The sequence below is a fragment of the Echiichthys vipera genome, assembly GCF_963691815.1.
Source record: "Echiichthys vipera genome assembly, chromosome: 10".
NCBI lineage: Eukaryota > Metazoa > Chordata > Actinopteri > Perciformes > Trachinidae > Echiichthys > Echiichthys vipera.
The window spans coordinates 15,022,771-15,044,819 of record NC_139835.1 but is presented as its reverse complement, the minus strand read 5'-3'; the positions used below and the strand labels follow the sequence as shown (position 1 = coordinate 15,044,819).

Genomic DNA, 22,049 nt, shown 5'->3' with positions numbered 1-22,049 from the left:
ATTCTTTAAATTAACATCTCTTAATGCAGTGTTTCCCATACATACACTCATGTGTGGCGCTTGATTGATTTACGTTTTTTTTAAAGGAGAGAGTGAATAAGAGAGCGAGAGAGTGAGACGCGCACCTCACTGCTTACAGTCAAAATGAAGTTAAATGAGGACAGAGACAGTGATATACTTTCTACAGCTGTATTTCTAGTTGTGATGAAACTGCGAAAATAACGTTTTATTTCCCTGATTCACTGCTTTGTTCTCAATTTCGGCGGGCGCTCCCTCTCTTTATTCATTGTATTGCTCGCTCGACTCTCTCTCTCTCTCTCTGGTGTCTTTTCTCTCTCTTTTACCAGCTCTTGAGTCTCGTCCAAAACGGCCTTTTCAACCAGCTGACAGTTAAGTGACTTGACCAGCAGACTTTGCTAAGACTTGAATGGCTGTTGAAACAGGTGACGTGTGATGACATCAGCAGGTTTGAGTCCAGAGGACACTGGTCAGTTCACACCTCTGCAACTTTCACTTGCAACGTTCTAAAACCGTTTTGTTGCATTATGAATCATTGGTCTGAACTGGGCTTAGGAGACACCCTTTGCTAAAAGGTGTAATTAAATTAAACTCATTATTGTTTAACAGGCTTTTGTTTTTATTCGGTCAAGAGAACATGACCTGTACTTGACCTATGGGCACGTGCTTTTATAACCTTAGAAGAGAATTAAGAAAGAAGAATTAAGATTGAGCTAAATAATTATAAACAACGGCAGTCTCCATTCCCTGCAGAACTGTGCATTTCATGACGTTTTGGCTAAATGTTATCATGCTAGTGTTTCCTCTACAATTATATCGGGGACCTGGAAGGTCAAGTTAATTTTGTTTTATTTAATTTTCTATATCGCGCCAGATCACAGCAGAAGTAATTTAAGGATCAATTTCCTTTAGAACAGGTCTACACAGTAGATTTTCCGCTTAAACAAACGATCTTTATTGCGCTAAGTTATTGCCAATGCAAACAGAACATCATACAGCTGCAGCTTCACATTAAAAGCTGTTAACTGGCCCAACGTGAGTTGACTTTTATTTTGAAGCAGACCCGCAGCGTCAGTCCCGGTCTATGGTCACAGCCAGTGAGTCAGCACGTCTTCAGTGAATTGTACATCGTAGTGAAGAAGACAAAAGGTTTGAAAAACTTGCAAGGCAGAAATTAGCTGCAGAGGAACAACGGGGAAAACACACGATACACACTTCACAATGACAGCGTGAAGCTTGAGCGTAACGTTAGCTTAGCATTAACCTGGAGTTGCGCTTTTCCACACACCCTGGCCACTTCCGTTGTCAGTCATGACGGAGAAACAACAGAGCTTTGAAATCCTCCTGCTTCTCTAAAGTCACCGGTGTGAAAAACATGTTTGCCTTCTCCGCGAGTTATAAACAAACAATGAACGGTCGTGCGCTGACAGGACTTCATGGTGCGTTCAGGTGCCCCTTTTGACCTGCGACAAGCGGATTCCACAACAACAATAAACCGTAACCGCTAGATGAGAAAAAGAGCTGCTTGTCAGGTTCGACAGAGATGCTTCCCTTTGTAAAATAATAATAATAAAAAAAATCTACCATTAATGATCAAGTGACTAAATGTAGCTTCCGACAACAACAACAACCTTGAGGGCCTTCTAGTCCTTCAGTTGCTGATTTTAGCTGTTGCACAATTTTTTGGAAAAGAAATGTAGTGCAGCTCTATGTTCCCGGCTTTTATGTTCCCCTGCTTAATATCCTTTTAATATTAGTTATTAACAAGACATGTTAATGGTTTTATGCGCTCAGCAATGTAGTTTTATCTACTCTAGCCTGTGGATTCATAGGCTGACGGAAAAGAAAATGCTAGTTTGAAGCCTGCTGACCTTGACATTAAGAGGCACATGTGACATCTAAATTGTTTTAAATAACTGTTGGTAGGGAGTAATAAATCAATTAAAAATATAACCCTTATAAAGAGTAATCAGTAATAAATTACATTTTTAAGTAAAGATAACATAAGTAAACGTGGCATTTCTTTAAGCAGGGAATATGAAAAAGTGTGAAGTCATCATCCTTCTGTCTGCAATTTATCAATCTGCTGTCACAGATACTAACACTCTGTCCCTACGGATGTCCATCCATCCATTTTTTTTATCATCCCTCCATCTGTCTCTAACACTTCACCATCCCTACAGTCGCACACAGGGAAGCTTGAAACATTTTTAAAACACACAACACAAAAATTACTGTACCAAACAATTTACAACTCTAACTATAAATATGGGATGTACATATTCATGCAGACAAAAAAATACTCTCACATTTTTTGTCACTCCATTAAATATCTCTTTGTTTCTCTCCTCCTTGTTTCAGTTTGATTGTGCTACCCTTGCCATCAATTTCCTCCCCTCTTTCCATCACTCTGTGTGCAGACCACTTCATCTGTGCCTTCCAACCCTGGCATGTCTCATCTTATTTGTTCTGTGGTCGCGATCTCATTAAGATAATGAGGAATGAACTGTTTGACCAGGACCTGTTAACAACACGTCACAAGCCAGCCCCTGATAAGCCCTGGCCCTGTCTAGCTGCCTCCTTTTTATCTTGCCATCTTCATCCAATGGATGTCATGATTCATCCTCCTGTTGTTTTTACCTCACAACCTTTAATTTTATTGTGCTGAAATACATGGAATGAATTTTTGTGAAAAATGTCAAATGAAAGATGACTTTGAAGATGTTGTTTTTTTGACATTTCATGAATAATTTTTATACCGTCTCAAACGCTGCAAAAAACAGCAGCTTATGTCAGCATCTCAGGAGGAAAGTGAATACACTCAAGAAGTAAATTACAACTCAACACAACATGGGCACTGAAAATTGCAGATACGTAACAGTAGAAGACTGCGACCCTATAAGTACTGTAGCTCTACAGAAGCACAAATCTCAAGTGCAGTTGAGGGCTGGGGTGGATTATATAAGCACAGCGTTGGGGTCTGTATGGATCAAGATGAAGGTTTTCGCCTTCATATTTAGTTATTTTTGTTTTTCCTATAGAATAAGAATACATTGTACAAGGTGAATCAAAGTGAAAGTGTGGCACATACATTTTGCTTTCATAATACATTGTTCTATATAGAAAAAAAAACATTGTTGGCTTGCATTTTGTTGTACTTTACACTGTGAAAAAAATGAATGTGGTAGATTGTTGTCATGGCAATCCTTTACACAGGTGGACCTAATAACATTAATTATGGCACTGTTTGCCAGAGCCAGAGCTGATTGTTCAAGCTGCTTCACTGGAACTGCCATCTTTAAAGTTATTAACTGCACCTGTGCACTGCCACTATCCCCTAGGATAAAAAGGCCTGTCTTGAGGTAAGAACTACCTAATTGATAAAATTCTATCATCACCATAATATTAAATGTTTTTTTGTCTTTTACTCCTCAGTCCTCAGACCAGACTCTAAAAGGATGCAGTGGGGCTTCCTTGTATAGCACAGTCAAATGAGCTTATATGCTATAAGCTGATGCTGCACTCTGATAATTTTTTTCCAATAACTCACTGCTGTTGCCTGCTGGACCTTTAGAGTTACTGTTAATTGTTATTGAAACATTCAATTTACCTCAATGAAAAGAAAACAGGCATTCACAAGGACAGCTTAGCTTTTGCAATAGGTGGCGTAACTACAACACTAGTTGACCTATCACTAGTAGATCCAAAACACAAAACAATGAACTCAAATGCTTAGTAGAGCTGAGGGGAGCTGAAACATCTGGTGTTAATTCTCTTATCACTACATGTTTCATATTGTCATTTAAAAAAAGTATGAGTATATCCCCTTAAAGACATATCTACACAATACAATACACCACATATTGTAGGAATGACACACACTCACTAATGCATAGATTAGTTCATTTGCGTTCCATTTCATCAAAGATAATAAAGTAACTTTTGCAACGTGCTGTATGTAAATAATGTAGATTAAAACTCATATCTGATTTCATTATTTAATTTATTGAAGGATAAAAACCTTGGGAAACAATTGTAACAATGTCGATCTGTAACACTGCCCGACATTGAAGGAAAAGCTCTGAGGAGCACTAGATCTTCTAAAAGACCGCAAAGAAACACACAGTGAGATTAAAATATAACATTGTGAGTCTGCATCGCTTATAATTTTATTATGCAGTGGTCACTTTATGCCCTCTATTTGTGGGTGAAATTTGCTTAGGTTCTAAGAACATTTTTACTGGGTAAAAAAGAAAATTCCATCTTTATGGAGGTGGAAACCGATATGCATTTTAGCTCATTTAAACTGGAACTGTGAGGCAGTGGTTCCTGTGACTGATGCCGCTGTCCACAGCCTGTTCAAATGAAAGCTTCCAGGCATATTTTATGAGATGGATTCCTTCTGTATTTGTTGTCGCCAGCCTGTTTTTTGCTTTGTGTTTTTCTTTAAGTGTAAGTTTAAAGCCAAATTGATCAACAGTGTTGCGTCTCTCTCTTGGCAAGGTCATTTGTTTGACAAAGTGTCTTTTGAGTAAAGTAGGCCATTTCATTTTAGCACAGGCCCTGTTAATGGGATGCCACTGATGGTAAGGCGTTTGTGTGTGTGTGTGTGTGTGTGTGTGTGTGTGTGTGTGTGTGTGTATGTGTATGTGTATGTGTATGTGTATGTGTATGTGTGTGTGTGTGTGTGTGTGTGTGTGTGTGTGTGTGCACGTGCGCGCGAACGTTGTCTTTGGCTTTTATCCATCACTGTGATAGTATCATGTCACCGCAATGCCCAAAGGGAAACACAGCACACATCAAAAAAAAAACTGTGCATTCACACTCCAGCAGTTAGATTTGTAACGTTGTTCCTTTTCCCTTAAATCAAACCTTGACTACTTCAATCCCAGTAATACTCTCTGTGACTTTATTTTTACCAATATCACCAAATCAGAGTGAAACTTAAATATATAAATTTTACTTTTTTATTTGTTGGCAAAAAAATCAGATATCGATTTTTTCAAGACGGATGGGATTTGATTGAGGTATGAATTAAGAAGTTATGCAACAAATAGCATGCCCTACACTGGTCTGCAAGATTATTGTTGTCCCTGTGTTTAAACGACAAAGAAGCAAAAATGCCCTATTGGATGCCCCTGTGGTAGATAAAACATGATAAATTGTCCTCTGTGGTGGCCCAATGTGCAAGAAGTGCCCTCTAGGGTGCTCTTCCAGTGATGTGGTATGTGAAATGTGATGCAGTGCCATATAGGTTGCCCTACATGCTAGAAAACCTTTCTACACGCTAGTGCCCCAACACATGCAGCTGGTGCCTTTTATATTTTTTCAGCCTTAAAACCTGTGTATGCCATTGTCCCAAAGAAGCTGTATGCAACCTTTTTCTGTGTTAATGTCACTGCTTTATCCATCAGCCAGTAGCTTAAGTAAAACCTTCCTGCTCATATAGCTCCCACTGCTGACACTCTAGCTGTGTCTATTACAAGCTGTCTTTATCTGTGAAATGACAGTCCTATGTGCATTTACATATGGCTGTCAAAAAGCAAGGCACACAGGCATACGGCAGCCCATATGACTGTGCTAGACACGCGAGGAAAGGGTGGACAGACGTTCACAATGAAGGGACGATAGTACACTGATATATCTTCATCAAATCCAGCTAGAGACCCTCTGAGGTGCATGCAGGGAGACGGACACATGATTGGCAGTGATGCATTGGCTTCAGTTTAAATTGATGCACACAGTTGCATACGCAAATATGCGGATATTTTACCAGGTGATTGCAATGCTGATGTTAGACATAATTGATCAGACTGGCCATCGAGCAGTGTATCCAGTACATGACATGACACCCATTATATTTATTGCCACAGCAGAATGTTGCAAATGCAATCACAATCCTATATGCAAAACACTTTTTATACAATTCTTCATTCAGTATCTTTGCTCATTGTTATTAAGACTTAGTTACATGGCCACTGGCCACATGAATTATATAACAGTTTACCCTTTTTATGATATATGTTTTCTCTCTTTCTCTTTGTCTTTTCTACATCTGTCACTCCTCAGTAACTAAAACAGTGTGTGCCGAGCAGTGTGATGGCCGTTGCTTTGGTCCCTATGTTAGTGACTGCTGCCATCGAGAGTGTGCAGGTGGCTGTTATGGACCAAAGGACACAGACTGCTTTGTAAGTTTGAACACACACACATACACACACACACACACACACACACACACACACACACACCCTTACTAGTTTACAAGTGTAAACCAATTGTTGGCCTGGTAATATCACACGAAATCCAAAATTTACATTTTCTGTTTTTCCCAATCCTGACACCTACTTACTTACTCGTGACTTGTAATCTTATATGACTTTTGCAAAAGCATTTTTTCTTTCCAAACTCATTTTGCAATAAAATGCCACTTGTAATTCAAAATATCATGAAATGACATTTCATCCCCATTTCTTCCTGACACGAGTGTCGTTGTTAAAGACAGACTTCACCATCCTCCCTCTCTATGTGAATTTTTCACTGTCAGTTTTATTTTCATCTCTTTGCATGTAAAATGTGTTTCTGCACTTGTAATTCAGTGTTCACTTCTTCCTCTGGCTGACTTTGAAATGGCATGTTCCTGTTTTGTTTTTGTTTTTCTGCTGTTCCTTATTCCATCATACTTCATCTTGTATTGTACGCAAGAATGGATAAACCAGGAACTCTTATTGAAGTCTCATTCAAGTCTTGATTGTCTTTTATTAAAGACATAGAGCTTATCTCCAGAACATTAACAGATAAAAACATTTCTGTAAACCACACTTGAATAAGTTGGTTTATCTTTCAATTGTGGACTAAACATACCCTCACCGGCCACTTTATTAGGTACATATTGCTAGTACCTGGTTGGACCCCCTTTTGCCTTCAGAGCTGCTTTAATCCTTTGTGGCATAGATTCAACAAGGTACTGGAAACATTCCTCATAGAGTTTGGTCCATATTGACATGATGGCATCACGCAGTTGCTGCAGATTTGTTGGCTGCACATCCATGATGCGAATCTCCCGTTCCACCACATCCCAAAGGTACTCTATTTGATCGAGATCTGGTGACTGTGGAGGTCATTTGAGTGCAGTGAACTCATTGTCATCTTCAAGAAACCAGTCTGAGATGATTCACGCTTTATGACCTCGCGAATTATCCTGCTCTTTCTGTTTCCTGTCCGATTTTTTTGTATCCGATCAGCTGGCTCGCTTTTTTCACCTTATGCGCTATGATGACAAGCAGCTTTGTGTCAACAATTTGCCACCAAAGTGCAGCAACCGCTACCCGTTGATGCAGCTGTCGCTGCACTTGTAAATGATTTCAGTGGCAAATTTACTTTGAAAACTGAGACTTGAGACCTGACCTGGAGCAATTCCACCAAAGAAAGGATGTATTTGCTTAACTGCTGACTGGTTTTGGGAAAGGTTTAATCCACCAATTAGCCCTGTAGGTGGCCAAACGCAAAGAGTAGTCATCCGAATCGTTGGTCTGATTGGTTGAAGGACTGTCCAATTGTGCGCAGCCATTTGAACTACGCCCACCTCTTGTGCTGAAGAAAATGACAGCAGCCTTCCCATACCAACTTGGAATCTACGATTGAACTTGGTCCAGCAATTGGTAGGCTATAACATAATGGCAATATAACAACACCAGACTCAATGGGGTTAAATAGTTGAGGAAATAGGGATTTTGCTCCATTCAGACTGTACTCAGCTGGTGTACATTTATTTTGCATTGTCATCGGCAGCTCACTGTTTAATGCTTCATGTGCCTCCTGCTTTCACAGCAGTGCTGTGTGTTCATCTGTGTTAGGTGTTACCTCTATTAGCACAAATATCAAGGAAACATGACCAAATCAACAAAATCTGTAAGTCAGGCAAACACCCTCAGTTATTCCATACCCAAGTATGGCCTACCTCTGTCACCATCTACATGACATTTGTTTATGTTGTTGTGATGTGGGAAACAGTGCAGGAGACGGACTCTGCTGGAACAATGCAGCAGCAAGGTGAAGCTCTACTCCCGAGCTGTAGGATCTGGGTCTACCTGCAGTTGGCTGCACTGCCATCTTATATAGTAGCATAATATAATATAGTAATAACAATATTATATTAAGACTATAGAAGGCTGAAAACTCCCTGGGAGGGGTTTATAGTAGCCTTTATGATGTTTTTCTCATTAGTTTTTTTTACTTTCTATCTTACTGAGATGAAACTACTGTGATGGAACAACAAAGAAAGGTTATACAAAATATATCAGTTATTTAGTACTACCTTTACCACAAAAGGTTTTCATGCATGCAGATTATTCTCTGTCTGCACCATCCCAAAATGTTGCCTCTAGGCACTCTGGAGGAAAGTCTCGAGTCAAAGCTGGTACTACTTGCTACTTGTGGTTTGTGCTATGTAGGTGTGTATAGGCACTCATCCACCTACATGTTTTCAAAATCCAATAAACCCCCTCTACATGCAACAGTACCAAAGGGATGAGTGATAGAATGTTTTTTTTTTTTATTTATTTATTTAGGTGAAATGACCCTAAAAGTAAAGCAATGAACCAAAATACTTGTTCCACCACTGTGTGTGCTCTGTGTGTGCATGCTTGCAGGCCTGCACCAACTTCAATGACAGTGGAGCATGTGTGACCCAGTGCCCCCAGCCCTTTGTCTACAACCCCACCACCTTTCAACTGGAACACAACCCCAGGGCGAAGTACACCTATGGAGCCTTCTGTGTCAAGAAGTGTCCACGTAAGTCTTACTACCTGGACACACACACATACATATGGGCTGCTTTACTATTAGACTTGTGATGATCTTACACTAATTACAATGCTCTAGTCATAATGCCTTGATGGCTACCCTAACCTAAAACTCATCACGGTCCTTACCATAACTTTAAAGCACTTATTCCAAGGTATCATTAACTTTGCTATTCCACTTTGAAATTGGGATTTTATAAACCAAAACTATTTTCACAATGGCTCATTTCCTTATGAACCCATAATGGTTTGTTTCTTGCTGCAAGAGCACATCGTTCAATGCAAAGAGATGAGACTGACCATGTGTCTGTACAAGCAAGCAGGTTAAAAACAATTTGTTAATGCTGATTTACATTTTTCATCTTTTTCTTAAAGAAAAAAAGATGATCCCTTCATTAAGCATTAGTTAATATAGCTTCTTTTTCATTCATTCATTCATTCATCTTCAACCGCTTGTCGGGGTCGCGGGGGGCTGGAGCCGATCCCAGCTGACATCCGGTGTGAGGCAGGGTTAACCCTGGACAGAACGCCAGTCTATCACAGGGCACATAGAGACGCACAGAGACAGATAACCATTCATGCTAAGGCAAAATATTTCCCCTAGGCAAATACTTGTGTGACATTGAGGTAAAGTTAAAAAACAAATTCAGAAAAGGCACCCATTACTGATGTCTCTGAGGATTAAGGAAAAGTTGATTAGTTGATACATGAAGCATGCTATAGAATGCTTGTGTGTTACTGCACATCTGTCAACATAAGCCAATATAGTCATATTTGCATAATGCCAGTATAAAACTTAGCTCTTAGCAAAGATAATAACTGTACACACACACATGCACAGACATGCATTCATGTGCATTTTTATAGACTGATTTGTATGGACTGTACAAATGCATGCAGAGTGCTTGGACAACAGCAAGTACAGTTATGCTCTATAAATGCTGCCTTATTTGCATTTGAACACTGGCAGATAAATGCACCCATCCCTTCCACCATGAACAAGAAAAACAATTAGATACTAGAGACATTTGAATTACATTTACATCTTAGCTCCTCATAACCACCTTATTGTCACTGGTAGATCATTTTCCAGAGAACATATTGCTAGTGTAAAGGCAGCTTTTTTGATGTTTTCCGAACATAACTTGTACGTGTGTAGGCATTTAGTTGTGGAGAAGGTTAGAATAAGGGACTAAAGAATGCATTATATTAAGGGTTCTTAACATTACATTACAATATATAACTGACGCTTTTATCCAGAGCGACTTCCAATGAGTGCATTCAACAATTAGGGTATAAATAAAATAGAATTAAGTAAGTGCTTTAGCTTCAAATAAGCCAACTACAGAGTGTTACATATATTGTAAGTTTAAATTTTTTTTCTTCTTTTTTTTTCGTTCAAATAAGTAATCTTCTTAGCCAAGGTGCAGTTGAAAGAGATGCGTTTTTAACCTGAGGCCGAAGATGTGTAGACTTTCTGCTGTCTGGATGTCGATGGGAAGCTTGTTCCAACATTTGGGAGCCAGGACAGCAAACAGTCGTGACTTAGTCGAGTGGCTAGACGTTCCTCCCAGTAGGGGAGCAGCGGGCCGATTTGGAGTGTAGGGTTTAATCATGTCCTGGATTTAAGCTGGGCCTGATCCGTTAGTAGCACGGTACACAAGTGCTAGTGTCTTGAAGCGGATGCATGCAGCTACAGGAAGCTAGTGAAGGAGAAGTATTGTGTGAGAGAACATAGGTCGGCTGTAGACCAGTCGAGCCGCTGCATTCTGGATGAGCTGCAGAGGCTGGATGGCACGGGCCAGCAGACCAGCCAGGAGGGAGTTACAGTAGTCCAGGCATGTGATGACAAGAGCCTGGACCAGAACCAGTGCTGCCTTCTGGGTCAACATGTATCAGCACGATCAAGTTGTTGCAGCAATGTACCATCTATAACATATTTCCAAATTAATTGTACATGGAACATTATCCGTCTGTCTGTCTTTCTGTCTGTATGTCTCCTGTCTGTGGACAGAATATGTAGAAAAAATTAATCTCCCATTGGGTTATTTGGGTTGAGATTTGGTGAATGTGTTTTTTTCTGTCACCTTATTCACCTCTATACGTTACCTTCAAAAAGACTCATGATGATCACAAGGTGGTTGGGCATTGGGCTGGCCCAGTGTATTTTGGATAACAAGGCATCTGGGAAAACAGATTGACAGACTGAAGGGGCAGTTTGAATTTTAGCCCTCATTCACATGTGTGGAATCACCAAACAGACTTGTCAATATGGTCCATGACAGGCAGAGAAGGGATAATGGAAGATGCTGTCTTCATTGTAATTAAAAGGACCTGATTACTAATTACCTGCACCAAAGCTTTTCTGTGGTTTACAGTTGCCATCTGTTTGATCCCTTTGCTGAATACCTTTGAATTGATTCTTGCATTGCACTATGGAGCTTTGCAGACTAACAAGACCAGGATTTTGTCTGCATCACCATCATATGTCATCTTACTGCTTTGTAACATTGTTAGTCTTGATATTACTCCTTTGTTCTGTGACCACTACCAAGCTAACCACCAACCACTCACCATGCCCACAGCTAATTATGGATTTCCCAAGCTGTTGCCACCATCATTGAAGAGGCCAACCAGCAGGGAGGGAAGTGGGGCTTGTGCTTGAAGGCAATGTTACTTTAGACATGCAGTACCATTTAAATGTTTAGTAGGTCCCTTACTGCTGCTTTTAAAACGATTGTAAGTTGTGGTTGTGTACACATTTCAGGCTTGTTAAAAGGGTAGCACGCAATGTAGTTTATTTTTCCTTTTGTTTTGTGTAGTAGCTCATGCTCTATGTGAGCCATTTTAATTTTTAAATCAGGTCAGTGGTTTGTGACCTACAAGAGCTGAGTGTGAGTTGTCAATTTCATGCTAAAAACTCCAAACAAGAAGGCTTTTTTAAAGCAATGCATGGGAAGTCAAGAAGGCCTCTGTCAGACATAGTGAATGAAAGTGACTTTCAACAATTTTATGTGATTGCCTACACCAAGTGGCACATTATATGTTCCTGTGTGACGAACAGCAGCCATCTGTACTTGACATTTACTGTGAATGGGCTTCCAGATAACTTTGTGGTGGACCATAGCTCCTGTGTGAGAGCGTGCCCCAGTAACAAGATGGAGGTGGAGGAGAACCGAATTAAGATGTGCATCCCTTGTACTGACATCTGCCCGAAAGGTATCACACCAACTGATATTTACAAATAAAGTAACTTATTAATATTGTATTATGTTCCCATTTATTTAGCCAATTATAAGTTGTTAAAACAAATAATTAGCTGTAATCCATCACTGTCAATATTGTTCATGTCAAGAGGATGCTATGTGTAGCAAAGAAGAGATGGAGACCCACAGTTGCAAAATACATGGACACATCTGTTTCAGAGTATTAATACAAAACGTTATACTGTAAAGATATTTTGAAATGCTGCAGATAACATCCCTTTAAATCCATGTGTTTTAACATGTTAGTGTTATGAAGACACTGACTCAAACTAACCAGCATTGTGCAATCTCAATGTGTGTTCCAGCATGTGATGGCATCGGTACAGCCAGCCTACAGGCAGCTCAGACGGTGGACTCCAGCAACATCGACAAGTTCATCAACTGCACCAAGATCAACGGCAACCTGGTGTTCCTCATCACTGGGATCAAAGGGTGAGAGTTGAGAACATCAACCTTTAGAATGTTTTTCAACTGGCTCATGTTTGGACATTTTAATGTTCTGTCTAAAGAGCTTTTAATGAAGGACATCCTGGATTTACAATGTTAAATTGAAATATGTTAATCAATAACAAAAACAACTAAAACGGATTTTGAGTTATTACAATTTGAGATATGTGTATTATGTTTTTAGCAATATTATTTGTTGTACACCTCAGCATATTAATTCAAACCTGTTGGTCCAACGATTGCAAATACTAATGGCCAGATGGTTTTTATTTATTTTTTATTCTCACACATTCCCCTTTTAATGTAAATTGCTTGAGATAAGAGTGCAACCTTAAAGCCCAGATAGAAAAGAAAAATGTAGGCATGGTGTTAATTGTCTGAACAGATATAAATAATGTCACGGGTGTCATTCATGATAAGTGGGAAATGAGTCTGGAGAAAAGTGCCTTGAGAGTAGGAAGAGTGTTGGTAAATGTATATGCTCATAAATTACATTAGGAATCGGCATGTAGGAGTGTAGAGGGTGACTGCAGAAGCAAACATGTATATATTATATCTGGATGGATATAAGCATACATGCAAGTAATCATTCACAATTATTTTAGCACATTTAGAATTTAAATAAATAGAGTTTGCAAATAGATAACATGCGTAGATATTTTGATATTGCCATTTTATATGCAGCTCGTTCTTCGTTGCTGTGATCAAGAGGCATATGGCTTATGTATGGAGTGTAATATTTCTGTTTTTGATTTTTATTTGTTTTTTTCTGTGGTGTTCTGATCTCCTATTATCATTCACAGGGATGTCTATCACAACATTGAAGCTTTGGACCCAGAAAAACTCAATGCATTCCGCACGGTTCGGGAGATCACAGGTGAGTAATGACACTTGCGCAGCACACATCTCTGCACATGCAGATCGATAAGCAAACAAAAACAATATACCTTTGCCTTTATGCCTTCGCCTGTGCTTTTATGCCATATATAGTATGCAAATACTGTATGTGATGCCTGTGTGTTTATCACCCCCCTCACCCCACCCCCCACACACCACCACCACCTCCGAGACTGTCCACACCAAGGACAGAAATTGCAGCATAAGATGAATATCAAATGAGTCTTTCAATCTCTTCTGTCTCTCTGCTGCTTCTCCCTCGGGGAGTCTCTAGCCTTGAGTCCCACAGTCCCAGCTCTCCCTTCACGCACCATGAAGAAAAGATCCAGAACATGCGGTGCGCATCGTTAATCCTCCCGCTCCCCTATGCCACCGCCACTTCTGAGCCACATGCACACTGTCATCTTTCCAGCCCAGACATTTGACAATGCCATCTGAACAAAACTTGTCTCCGATTTGACACTCCCTCATGGAATGAGAAAATATTACTGTTAAAATATTGTTGGTGATATTTTTGAACTTGAAGTGGGTTTACAAAAGCAAAAGCTTTATGAACTAGTGTTCCCCCTTTTCCCTTAAATATATGCATCTTCTTTATGTCTGATGTAGCAGGATTACATTTATTGTATTTTTGGTAGTAAAAAGTCTCTATGGAATACACATTCAAATAAGTTATTTCTGTTATATTTTACTACAACTCTTGGTGTCAAAGTTGCACAGATTCTTATTGATGCTTAGTATCTTCCTTTAGGAGAAAAAAGCAACTGACCACAGAAGTCAATTATAGCTAATCTGTAGGCTACTTTAAAGGTCAGTCCTCGAATAATTACCCTTGCTTTGGATTTGTTGGTCTTTTTAAGATTCAGTTTGCAAGCCTTTTATAATATAGGACAGGCGGGAAATGGGGTGAGAGAAAGGGGGGGAGACATTCAGCAAAGGGCCACAGGTCGGAGTTGAAGCTGCTGCCTTGAGGACCTTCAGCCTCTTTACATGGGGCGACTGCTCTAACTAGTCAGACACCGGCCGCCCCGATTTGTTTATCTTTTAAGCTAGCTGTGATCCATTGGTTGATCCTTTTGCCAAATGGTATATGACTTAAAAGAGGGAAAACCGAAATAAAGATTAGACAGGAACAGAAGGAAAAATATACTCAAATGTAACAATCAAACAACAACAAATCAAACAACGGCAAAACAAACACATCTATACTATCCCGTAAGAGGTAAGAAACCATCAAATATAACTTGATTGAGCTTACTCTAAGAGATGTCCTATCAAAAGGGCTAAATGCGCAATCGTTTCCTACAACAAGCTCCAGCTATTCCCTCCATATATTCTTATCCCCTCCTTGAAATGAAGCTGCATTCAGAAATTTCGCTTGGAAATGTTGCTTGGAAATGTCAAGATCATTGCAATGACCTGATGTAGAACAATAATTTGGAATTACAAAGCCAATTGTGCTACATTAGGTTAAGAACACAACAGGTCATCACACAAACAGGCCTTTTAAGTGACACTCCCACTGCTGCACAATACTGCTGCGAATTGTGGGAGCTTGCCTGAAGCTGTGTGTAAAGTGTGGACCTAAATCTGGAAAGATGCTATATAGCGGGAATTTTTGGCTGCCCCAAACCAAACGATGTCACGCTGATTTGCGTTTCTATTACCAGTTTTAGTACGCCGAGCTGCACTGTGCCACACTAAGCCTAATTTATAGGAAATTAAATGTTTGTCCACTGTTGTGCAGCAGCTCCATGACCACTCAGGCTCGCCGGCTTCTGAATAGCAACAGGGGATGTTGCATACAGGAACATCTGTATTAATATCCCACATACAGTATTTGTGAATTCAATTCAAGTACATTTTATGAAACTAAAAAACATAAAATACTTAAATACAAAGATGGCCAAAATACACAGAGCTACTGTAGAGTTATAGCCTTGAAAAGCCACACCACTGAAGACACACCTTTCAAGAAGGTAGACCGTTGTAGTGCTAATGCTAATCCCTGCTGTGCTTGGATATGCATTACCATGGGGAAAAACGGCAATAGGTGACACTAAGAGCACCCAAGGGAGTGGTCTGAGTATTTACTGACATTTTCCGTTTCACAACTAAGAACACTACAATAGAATAAAGCTCATTTAGGTATAAAAAATAACCAAAATGAATTGTCTACTGAGCATCTCCATACTTTATACATGATGACATCTCAAGATTGAGACAAACTTCTCTGGTTTCTGGCATTGAGAAAGGGTAGCTCCTGTTCACAAATATTGATTGGACATTCCTTGTCCATGGAAATAACAAATTTCAATTCCTAATTTAGATGGTGCTTCCCTTTAAACAAAGAATATGCTTGGTAAGCAATCTCAGTCATAAAACTGCATAGTTAGCCGTTGCCTTAGTAAATCACACATTTGTATCCGATTGCGAGTTAAAATGTGTGAAATATACAGAATGTTTTCATTCTGCCTTTCGCGTAGCGAAATTTGGACAGTGCATTTTCAAAGCATTTTGGTATCACTGATAGAAATCTGAATGAATATATGAAGAATGAAAATTGTAAGTGCAATATGTCATGATATTAGTTTTCATTTTTTCTTCATCTTTTCTGGAGTGATGGTAGTTTGAGAGCAGGTGATGGGGAACAACCACTGGCAAAACACCATGTAGTCAGAGAAGTATGTCAGCTCAGCTTGTCATCTCTCCAAGCTGTCAAGAGAACGTGACTTCTGACAGAGGCAGCCAACCTGCCTCTGTAACCCCAAGGTCACAGCTGGCATTGCTCCAGCTTTCAAATGAGCTGTGTAGGAGGACAGCTATAATCCTACACACCAGCAACCCCCCTCCCAGCCCCTTTTATACTTGTCTTTCTTCCTTCCTTCCTTTCTTTATTTCCTTTTTTTTTTAGCGACTCTTGCTTCTTATTTACAGCAACTTCAAAGACATATCACCAGTTCAGGTTTTACCCAAAGAATGGCCGATCAACTCAAACAATTTACCATAAGTGGGTTTCTCAGTGTTAGGGCTCGGAATGTAATCACCACAATTTAAGCACTCTTAACCTTTGCTTGTGAGCCCATGGCCTTCTTCTCTAAGTGGCTCTAGGCTGTAATTTTCCGTGTGCATTGATGTGTCACTGATGTGGCTCTTAGCAGAACACCAGCCGCTGCTAGGTGATCTTTTCACTTTTCTTTTTTGACACAAAACCCCTGATTGACAGAGGTGAGAATAGGGTGATACTGAAAGATCAAGACAAGGCTATATGCATTTTTCCCCCATCAAACCTATAACTAAGGTAAATTCCCCTTAGCTATACTTGTGTTAGTATTGTCCATACATTATGTATTATGTACATACTATATGACTGCGTGGAATGCTTCAGCACATATACCTTGTATGTATATTCAAGGTTTATATTGTATTTATTTATTTATTCTATTCACACATTAGGTATTCTGTGTTTTATTGTTGTCAACAACAATGTTGTTTTTAATCCATACTTTCTGATTTCTCAATCCGGTCTGCTTCACTCACCCAAGAGCCAATTTATATTGATGTTGGGATTCACTTTTCAGATGAATATTAATATGCAATTGATGCACCAGTAAATACTTACTGCATCAGGACAGTGTATGTGGGATTGACCAAAAATAGTTCAGACTAACTACAGTGCCAGTGTTCATTGAAATTAAGGGACATGTTACCCAGGGCAACTGTGTGGCGGTCTTTTTTTGTCCCTGTCCCAGCTTTTTTGGAATGTGTTGCAGGCATCAAATTCAAAATGAGTGAATATTTGCACAAAAAAAACCCAATAAAGTTTATGAGTTTGAACATTAAACATCTTATCTTTGTAGTGTATTCAGTTGCTATTGGTTGAAAAAGATTTGCACATCATTGTCTTCTGATTTTCAATTATGTTTTACACAACCTCCCAATGTATTATTTTGGTTTTGGTCTTTTTATTTGATTTATTTCTAATATGAAAAACATAGGATATATTCAGAATTTCTCTTTAACTACAAAATAATAGCTTTACCGCCGAGGATCCAGGATGCTTCAACATCAGCAGCATGCGACTCAAACTGTTCAAAGCCCTACAGAAGGAACAATATTGATTTGTTGGCCCTTTCACCAAGTAAATACAGGAATTGGGATTGTAAAGACTTATTTTTTTGGCTAGAAAGTATTCATTTACCTCAAACCAATTCACAAACTTGCTTGCTTATTCACACCTTGAAGCACATCATTAAGGCTCATACTGTATTGTTGATAACCATGTAAATGAACATTAATCATTCATGTTGGTCAAGAAACTCAAAATGGCAACCTTCAGTCAAGGCCTCCTTGGAAAAATAATACTAAGATGTTCCCAGTTAAGAATAACAATAAGGTTTGAAAGTTTAATAAAAATGTAACTATCTAAATGCACACTGACTGCAGATAATATGCACCAACTTTACATGCAAAGCATATTTTTTCTGTTAGCCCAGTATAACATTAGCACAGGCAGGTGCATGGCAGGCAGTAGCTTGTTACTTTTATTAGGAATCAACGGCATCCCCCGAAAGAGCGCTATGATGAAGCTGTGAGGAGCCTCAGCACAGCAGGTTCTGTCATTAAGACGATTAGTGCAGGCAAGTACAACACTAATGATCCTATAGCGCTGCTGCCTCTGGACTAAGAGGCCAACTGAATCTCAAATTACTTACCATGAGGTCAGGTACAGGGATTTTTGCAAAATTGTAATAAAAAAATAAATTAATTTTCTATTCCACCTGTTTGGGTATAACTTCAACGGGGGGTCCGCAACAGCCAGGGGGTCCTCAGAGTTGCAGCCGGGGCGGGGGGCGGGCCTATTTGATTTTCAGTCGACAAATAGTTTGATTTATATAAAAAGGTCCAGTCATTTCCCAACCAGCTTTTATCAAAAGTTTGCTTAATATTGGGACTATTTTCAGATGAGTGTTCATGTGCACTTGGTGCACCAGTGAATACTTACTGCATTAGGACAGTGTATGTGGAATGATTTTCTCCAAAAAATCAAACAGGCCTGAAAACATATATTCACATCAACATATGATTAGAAAAGATGAATTGGCCTATTCATGGAAAACTAACATTTCATTTACAACACTGATGATAGGCTCACTGGCCTATAGGTAAGAGGAAGCAACCAAGGTAGCCATCCACAGATACAGTTAAGGATTCACTGTGCCATCCACATGCATGTTTGACATGAAAACATGATGTATAAATACGTCAGGTTATTATTTAACAGCTAAGTATTGTATGTAGAAAGCCACGTGTATAGACTTTAGGACGTCTTACACGTAAATGTAGGCCCAGTTTAATATGCAATTAATTTTAGACAATTTATGTAGTAGGGAGTCCCTGCGCCATCTCTCAACTAAGGGGTCCTTGGCCTAAAACATGTTGAAGACCTATACTCTAAGGTGAGGATGTGTATCAAATTCAGCTCATGTCCATTTGTATGAGCCCCGATGTGTAATCCTTGACAATTACCTGACTTCCCCCCACACCCACCGCCTCTCATTTATTCATCAAGCAGTCACAATAAGCTTTCACTCAGACCCTGCCGCTGCTCAGCTGGGATTGACATAACAAACAAACGATGTCCACGAACCGATAAAGATTGTGTTGAAGGTTATTGCTCTCTTGTCAGCAAGCAATGAGCGGCCTTCTTCTCCACTTACCTCACTCCACAATCTCTCCCTTTCTGGATAAACAGTTATGCATCCCAGGGGAAGAAAACACAGTTTTATTTAATGGAGTCAAAAAGCATTCATTGATTGGAGAATGCACCACATTGCCCATCACACCCACAAGGTTTTTCTCATCATCCCCCATCACTTTCCTTCATCTTCCGTTGTCAAGAAAGCGATACAACGGCAGCTTGTGTTTTCTTGTGATGCTAAAGTAAATTTGCAACATTATTCCTTGAAGTTATAACGACCTGGACTTACCTTCTTCCTCCACATCTATTACCTTCACTCCCCTACCTAGAATTTCCTTGGCCTCATACCTGCATCCAACCCTGACCTCCCCACCCCACCGCCCACCCCCGACTGGTTCTCTACTAAATATTTCAGATATCTAAATCCATAATTGAAAATCTTAACCTCAGCCATCCTCTCAGCTATTCATTTACTCTTCTAAATGATTCAATAGTAGAGAGGCAGATAAAGGAAATGCAAAAATATTGATTCATCAAACTTTATGCTCATCATAGCTGGCACGAAATTCCTCTGTGGAGTTGCCGCGACTGTGCTTGGCTGCTTTCAGATGAGACTCAGGTGGTGCAGTAACTGTGGTCCTGGAATGCTGCTCATTCCAGAGAGATGCCAACTCTCCTTACTCATTTTATTCTTGTCACTGTGAAAGTGAGGATATGATAGACAGCTGATATAAGTCCGTCAATACTGGTGACTCATTACAGTATAACTACAGTGACATGCCTGTGTGTTTGTCTGTGTCCCCATTTAGGCTTTCTTAACATCCAGTCTTGGCCTGACAACATGACAGACCTGAGTGTTTTCTCCAACCTGGCAACTATTGGGGGAAGAGCTCTGTACAGGTACATCCATGAGAACAATGCTATATGTCTACATGTTGATGCACAAGGAGGTCCATTATTTCCACATATCAAGTATAGTTAGAAGCAAGAGCAGGTTGTTTGAATATACAGGTAAGTGAAAAGAGATGCCTTAAAGGAAGAAAGGGAGATAATCGATCTAACTGAGCTGGGCATCAGATTTATCTGAAACTGGAGGTCTTTGGGAAATTAAGAAAAGAGGAAATCACTGGTGATTGGTTTAACAATTGCATTAAACATTCCCATTAAGTAAGTGACAATGTAAATGGCTTGTGCATTAAAGGTGCCCCGTAGAGTTTCCTTTAAAAAAAACAAAAAAAAACACCGTTCAGTATTATGCAGCAAATTGCATTTTGTTTATCCTTGTGTACTAACAGAAGTGTCAGGTACTTTCCTCAAGCAAGACATTTTTCTTAAAAGAGACATATTGGTGCTCATTTTCAGGTTCATACTTGTATTTTGGGTTTCTACTCAAATATATTTACATGCTCTTTCTCATACCATCTGTTTTAGCATCTGTCTCTTTAAGCCTGAAAAATAGAGTCTGCTGTGATTGGCTTGCAAGAAAAATATGACATATCTTTGCAAAGGTAGTTCCGATACTCAGATCGGGGATGGTATATTTTAATGAATCTTCTTGTGTCATGCCAAATCTGAGTGGCTAGTTGAACGCTATGCTTTTCTGATCTCGGCAGCCCACAAAAACAGCACTACAGGACACCTTTAAGTTTAACATGCACATATTGTTAATTATTTAACTTGACAATCAAATTTTGTTATTGTTAGCACAACGTATTTATTTTGAATACTACTGTATAAGGTAGTGCAGAGGGTGTGTGACATGCTGTGGAAATTCCATTGATGCACTCTACAGCACTCAAGGCAAGACGGAGGATTGAAGAGAGTAGTGTGGTCCCACATGTATTTAAAACCATTAATAATGATCATCATGATTATCATAATCATCATTTAGAAGTAGGATTTATTTAGATTGTTTTATATATTCAGACAATTTGAATACAAATTAAAAGTAAGTTTGGTTGGTTATGCTTCTCCAGTCAGTTAGTGAGACAACATTAGCCAACATTAGTTGGTACCAAATAATTTGTCGGTGCCTCTGTGATGGTTTTGTTTTGACATTTAAGAAGGCAATGCTATAGTGCTATAAAATTTGCTATGACATTTAGCAAATGTGTGTGTGTGTGTGTGTGTGTGTGTGTGTGTGTGTGTGTGTGTGTGTGTGTGTGTGTGTGTGTGTGTGTGTGTGTGTGTGTGTGTGTGTGTGTGTGTGTGTGTGTGTGTGTGTGTGTGTGTGTGTGTGTGTGTGTGTGTGTGTGTGTGTGTGTGTGTGTGTGCGTGCGTGTGCGTGCGTGTGTCCGTATGAGCGTGTGTGTTCATGCACTTGTGTGTCATCCACCCGCAGATGGAATCAGCTGGCTGTAGTGCAAATTACAGCCTCCCACCCACCCTTATCCCATGCTTGATCCTGCATGCTCTCTGTCTATCTGATGGTTCTGACACCTAACTGCCCTCCTGTCATTTTTAAACTGCAAGTGGGGCGGCCAGAGAAGGGTGGGGGCTTGAAGAGATTTATATATAAGGAAATATATCAAATAAGAATGAAGCAGATACAGAACTTTCATACATTTATATCATTGTAATGAATGTAATGATTACTGTAGTGTAATAATTGTAAACAAACAAGAGTGTGGTGGGGATAATTGGTAGCCTTTATCTTACTCCAGTTTTGTTGTCTAAGGATAGAATTTTTTTCAAATTAAGACAACATTGTAATGTTGCTACTTGTTGTCCCACATTAGTAAAAAATCATTAGTTTTCTCTGGGGCTGGTAATTTACATGATCACCAGTAGAGCACACTGAGGTAAAAGTTAAGTAACAAAATATGTATATTGAAATATACCAAATTATTTTAATTTGAATTAATATGTAGATTTCATTGCATTAGTGCAACTCAGTGGAAATGTTGAGTGCTAATCAAG

At 39.5% G+C, this 22,049-nt stretch overlaps 1 protein-coding gene across 4 annotated transcripts in view; it reads left to right on the top strand.

Annotated features, from left to right (window-relative positions):
- Positions 1-22,049, top strand: part of erbb4b (erb-b2 receptor tyrosine kinase 4b) — a 341,421-nt gene that overhangs the window by 228,903 nt on the left and 90,469 nt on the right. For all 4 annotated transcript variants that reach the window (XM_083921859.1, XM_083921857.1, XM_083921858.1 and 1 more), the window contains exons 6-11: positions 6,088-6,206; positions 8,667-8,808; positions 11,925-12,038; positions 12,391-12,517; positions 13,336-13,409; positions 19,940-20,030. In XM_083921859.1, the coding sequence (XP_083777985.1) occupies positions 6,088-6,206; positions 8,667-8,808; positions 11,925-12,038; positions 12,391-12,517; positions 13,336-13,409; positions 19,940-20,030 (667 nt within the window). The remainder of the gene's footprint in view (positions 1-6,087; positions 6,207-8,666; positions 8,809-11,924; positions 12,039-12,390; positions 12,518-13,335; positions 13,410-19,939; positions 20,031-22,049) is intronic.